Genomic DNA, 6,000 nt, shown 5'->3' on the forward strand with positions numbered 1-6,000 from the left:
AATTCATGCCGTTTCTGAGAGACGATGCACGGACCAGCGAATGGCCTCTTCTTTGCAATTTCCTATCCCATTCTCGCTGCCATTGGTGCGCCTGGTAAGTGATAGATTTGAAATAGTTTTCATGTTCATGTAAATCTCCCTTTCCTTTCAGGATCGAAATGTTTTTTCTCCAGTATTGAGCGATGTTTATGACTGAGGAACGTCCAACTGGTTACAACATAAATAATATTATTGGATAATATTACGCGTGTTACCGTGAATTATTTTGCTTTATCTGTACTTGCGTAATGGGGAATTACAAAATATCATTCACATTATTATGCCGTACATGGAGAAACATAGTTTATTAGATGACTAAAATATGACTTGAAATATAAGGATTTGTAGGAACGTTAACCCCTTATGTGGCTGAACAATTGGTTCCATTCTAATGTAGTCAAATGTAATCCAATCTTTAAAGTGTTGTGCAGGATAAAACCTACAAAGTGACATGCATTTCATTCGCTGATCTTACTGCAGCATCAGAAGATGAATTATTACAGTATAATGACTGAATTAGATTAATTGTAATTCAAAGTCATTTATTGATTCTACAAATCTACAGTGCGACCTACAGCAATTTGTAATCATTACTGTGCAGTGAGGTAGTACTCGGCCACACTCATTGTTATTGAGGTTTGAGGAATTAGTTGCAAAATCTCACACATGAGTATCAAATAGAATCGGTGCAGTATAGAATGAGGCCATTTGACCTATTTAGTCTGCACCGACCCTTCGAGAGAGAATTCGACCCATGTCTGCTCCCCCATACCGCACGGAACGCTTTTAATGAGGTGTGTGGCATTTCAAGATTTTTAATATATTATACGTTTTGTCTTGTGCTGTTAAGTCTTGAACATTTCGAGTGGTTAGATCTTTTAGTCATTAACTGTACGCGCTTAATAATGGCAAGATCAGCATTTATTCCTCACTCGAGTTTTCACTTGAGAAGGTGATGTATTTATCTCTTTAGACACTCCGGTACGGAGAGTGGGGATGCTTCACAGTAATTTAACAATTTAGCTTCATACCGGACGACCAAAGGAGATATTTGACGTACATTTCCTCAATGAGTTTAGTTTCTAAGGATTCTCCTTCAGCAAAAAGGAGAAATGTAGCCATTTAGAGAATTCCAGGTATCTGCAGCTAAAGGCATAATCGAGACAGCTGCAAAGGATAAAATCTGCAAAAATCTAGACCTGGAAGCATCCTGTGATCTCAGATAGTTGTAGCATGTTAAGCGAATCGGGAGAGTGAGATGATGGACAGCGTTTAAAATTAAAAGGGCGATATTAGTTAATCCGCAAGATTGCCTGAGTGGGAGCCAGTAGGGCTGTTGGGTGGGTGGGAATTTTCTGAATAAGGGAAGCGACAACAAATTTGATCACCATCTACAGGGGTTGACTCGATAAACATAGCGATTAGTTTTAAATGGGACTGATTGCCACTCCTCCTATTTTGTTGTGTTGAATCCTGTATTGAGTATTGAATAATTTCCAAATACATTGCCTTATTTGGAGTCTGGAGGTGGAAAAGCGAAGAATAAGGATGGTTCCGGTAACAAATGGGATGACGCAGTAGCTGGTGTTGGAGTCTGCTTGGGTAAATCTTCTCTTTTAATCTCTCACAGCCAACTTGGTGACCATCGTAATATCATCCAGAGGACGGTGCGGACTATCCAAATGCATCACCTCCTATCTCGTGGCGATAGCAGTGAGTGACACCCTCGTCATCATCACCGCCATAATCCTCAACCGAATTGGCCGCATCTACTTTCAGAAGAGTGTCCTGTCCACTACCCCCGCATGCATGTTCAGCACTCTACTGGTCTATTTTTCCCGGGATGGTTCAGTTTGGCTGACAGTGGCATTTACCCTTGACCGATTTGTGGCCATCTGTTGGCAGAGCCTGAAGACCAGATACTGCACCGAGAAAACTGCATTGTCAGTTATAGGAATAGTCTGTTGCCTGAGCTGTGCTAGGAACGTCCCTTTCTACTTCACTTACCAGCCCTTATACATTGTGAACGGGGTGCCCTGGTTCTGTGCCTTTAAGTCCAGCTATTACACTTTGCCCGCCTGGCAAGCCTATGACTGGCTGGACCACATCTTAACCCCATTTCTCCCGTTTCTCCTCATCCTGCTTCTTAACGTCCTGACTGTAAGGCACATCCTAATTGCCAGCAGAGCCCGCAGGAGGCTTCGGGGAGCTGAAAGTCACAAGGACGCAGATATGACCAATCGTAAGAAGTCCATTGTCCTGCTCTTCGCCATCTCGCTCAACTTCCTCCTCTTGTGGGTCACCTATGTCGCGCATTTCCTTTACGTGCGGATTACAGGTGAGGGCTACCGCACCAGCTTGAATTTCAAAGACCCACGATACATCCTGCAGGAGACAGCCAACATGCTCCAGTTAGTCAGTTCCTGTAACAACGTCTTCATCTATGCGGTGGCCCAGACCAAGTTCCGAGAGGAGCTGAAGAAGATTCTTATATATCCTTTCACCACGCTCGTGGGTTACCTGAAACAGTAAAAATACGTTCAACATCCTCGCGTTAATTCACTTTCATCAGCTTAGATCGATGTGTCACTCTTTCTTACTGTCCCTCTGGAATCAGAAAGTTCTGGTTTTCAGATGGAGGATTTGAGAATTCTAAGGTCCATAATCCAGTGGCGACAGCCTCTTCTGTTGCTCGGAATGAATACTGAATTACCGCAGTTGATAACTTCATGGAGAAGATAGTGGAGTCAAAGTTTAGCAGCGCAGAAAGAGGCCCATCGGCCAATCGCGTCTGTGCCGACCATCAAACACCTATCTATCTATTGTGCGGGAAGGTAGCACAGTGGTTAGCACTATTGCTTCACGGCACCAGGGTTCCTGATTCGGTCACTGTATGTGCGGAGTCTGCACGTTCTCTCCGTGTCTGCGTGGGTTTCCTCCGGGTGCTCCACTTTCCTCCCACAAGTCCTAAAAGATGTGCTCTTAGGTGAATTGGACATTCTAAATTCTCCCTCCGTGTACCCGAACAGGCGCTCGGAATATGGAGACTAGGGGCTTCTCACAGTAACTTCATAGCAGTGTTAATGTAAGCCTATTTTTGACAATAAAGATTGTTATGATTATTTTAATCCTATTTTCCAGCACTTGATCCTTAGCCATGTATGCTGTGTTGTTTCAAGGGTTCATCTAAATTTGTTTAAATATTGTGATGTTTCCGGCCTCCGCCATCCTTTCAGGCTGCAAGTTCCAGATTCCCACCACCCTCTGGGTGAACAAGATTGTCCTAAGACCCTCCTATGTCTCCTGCCACTTACCTTACATCTATAGCCCCGGTTACTGACCACTCTTCCAAGGGGGCAAGATTCATCCTATCATAATTTTGTACACTTCAATCACGCTTTCCCTGCTCCAAGGAAAATAACATCAGCCTATCCAATCTATCTTGACAGATGAAGCGCTCCAGCCTAGGCGACATCCTGGTGAATCTCCTCTGTACCCTCTCTCGTGCAATCACATTTTTCCTATAGTGTGGTGACCAGTACTGCACGTATTGTAACTGTGTCCTGAGGAGTGTTTTTCCCCGTTTCATCATAACCTCACTGCTCTTACCTGCTATGCATTTGCCAATGAAGGGAAGAATCCTATTTGTCTTCTTAACCATCACATCTTCCTGACTGCCGCCTTCAGAAATCTACGGAGGTGCAGTCCAGTGCCCCTCTGCTCCTCTATACGCCCTAAGGTTCCATGGTTCAAAACGTATCACATGCTTTGTTAATCCTCCGAAATGCATCACCTCACACTCTTCAGGGTTTAATTTCATTTGCGACTGTTCAGCCCATCTAACCACCCCGTATACATCATGAGATATTTTAATGTTTACCTATTCACGACTTACCACACCACCAGTTTTCGTTTCATCTGTGAACTTACTGCTTAGAACACCGACATTCCAGGCTAGATCATTAATGAAATGAAATGAAAATGGAAATGAAAATCGCTTATTGTCATGAGTAGGCTTCAATGAAGTTACTGTCCAGATACCGGCGCCAGATACCTGCGCCTGTTCGGAGAGGCTGTTATGGGAATCGAACCATGCTGCTGGCCTGCCTTAGTCTGCTTTCAAAGCCAGCGATTCAGCCCGGTGTGCTAAACAGCACCTAATAGAGACGACAAACAACAAGGGACCCAGCGGCGACCCCTAAAGTACACCACTGGACATGGGGTACAGTAACAAAAACAACTTTCGACCATAGCCGTCTTCCTCCAGCCTCTCAATCAATTTTGCATCCAATTTGCCAAATTGCCCTGGATGCAATGTCCTCTTGTCTTCTTGATCACTTTTTCATACGGGATCTTGTCAAAAGCCTTACTGAAGTCTGCACAGGTTACATCGACTGCACTGCCCTTACCAGCACATCTCGTCACCTCCTCGAAACCTTTAATAAAATGTGTTATAAATGATGTCACCCTCACAAGGCCATGCGGACTATCCTTGATTATTGCTTGCCGCTCCAAGTGGAGATTAATTATGTCCCTCAGAATTTATTTCCCACTATTTCCCTGGTATTGATGTTGGACTCACGGGCCTCTATTTACCTGTTTTATTCCTACTGCCGTTCTTGAATAACCGTACCACATTAGGAGCTTCCTCCAGTCCACTGGCAGTCGGAATCCCATGTGGTTTTAGTTTTTGTACCAGTCTGCCGTGTGGGACCTTACCAAATGTCTTACTAAAATCCATATAACCTACATCCACAACCCTTCCCCCATCAATGTTCATTGTCACTAATTCAAAAAACCCAATTAAGTTGGTGAGACATGACCTTCCGCGTCCAAAACCATGCTTCCTGTCACTAACTAGTCTATTTTCCTCCAACTATGCATATCTCCTGTCCTTCAGAATTTTTTCCAAAAGCTTCCCACTCCGGATGTCAGGTTTACCTGTCCATACTTTTCTGGATTATCCATGCTTCCTTTCTTAAACAAGGGAACAACATTGGCTATTCTCTAGTCATCTGGATCCTCGCCTGTGGTCAATGGAAATGTGAAGATATCTGTTAAGGCCCCAGCTATTTCTCCCCTTGCCTCCGGCAGAAATTGGGATAGTTCTCATTCAGCCGTGGGGACTTGTCTCCCTTAATGCAATTTAAGATACTCAACACTTCCTCCTTTGATATATTGACGTTCTCAAGAGAGTTCACACACCTATCCCTGACCTCAACATCCGCCATGCCCTTCTCCCTGGTGAATACTGACACAAAGTACTTATTATGAAGTTCACCACTTCCTGTGGTTCCACGCATAACTTCCCTCCATTGTCCTCGAGTGGGTCTACTCATTCTCTTGGTCCTAATATATGCATTAAAAGTATTGGGATTCTTCTTGACCATGTTTGCTGAAGGCATTTCGCAGTCCCTTTTAGCCCTCCTATTTCCAATTTTTTTAGTTTCACTGTACTCTCCAAGGGCTTCGTCGTTGTTTCGATGCCTAGACCTAAGGCATGCTCCCTTTTTCCTTTTGCCTAAACTTACAATTTCCCTTGTGATCCATGGTTCCCGGATCCTGCCATTTATATCCTTCTTTCTGGGGATACACACACGCGCACGCGCATGCACAGGCTGACACACATGTACACGCATGTCTACACATATCCACTCATAGGCACACACGCACGGTCACGCCCACACACACGCAGACACGCTCATCCGCACACATACACATGCGCGCACACAGACCCATCTACACACATACCAATGCACACACATAAACCTATGCACGCATCAACACATGCACGTACAAACGCTCACACATAGGCACAAGCGCGCACACAAACACAGACTGAGCAACTTACCCACCTGGAAGTGGGAAGAAAATGTACTATTTCCAAATTTTCTGACAACGATCTGTGCAGAGTCGGTTTGAAGAAATTGAAGAATTTAATGTGTGTTATTTATCGGAGTG

General features: G+C 44.3%; 1 protein-coding gene across 1 annotated transcript; it reads left to right on the plus strand.

The window, feature by feature from the left end:
• Window positions 1–24: 24 nt before the first annotated feature.
• LOC119960610 (probable G-protein coupled receptor 139) lies at window positions 25–2,571 on the plus strand. Its single transcript, XM_038788254.1, has 2 exons — window positions 25–94; window positions 1,670–2,571. The coding sequence occupies exons 1-2, from the start codon at window positions 25–27 to the stop codon at window positions 2,569–2,571; spliced, it is 972 nt and encodes a 323-aa protein (XP_038644182.1).
• The last annotated feature ends 3,429 nt before the right edge of the window (window positions 2,572–6,000 follow it).

This window comes from Scyliorhinus canicula, unplaced genomic scaffold, assembly GCF_902713615.1.
Source record: "Scyliorhinus canicula unplaced genomic scaffold, sScyCan1.1, whole genome shotgun sequence".
Lineage (NCBI taxonomy): Eukaryota > Metazoa > Chordata > Chondrichthyes > Carcharhiniformes > Scyliorhinidae > Scyliorhinus > Scyliorhinus canicula.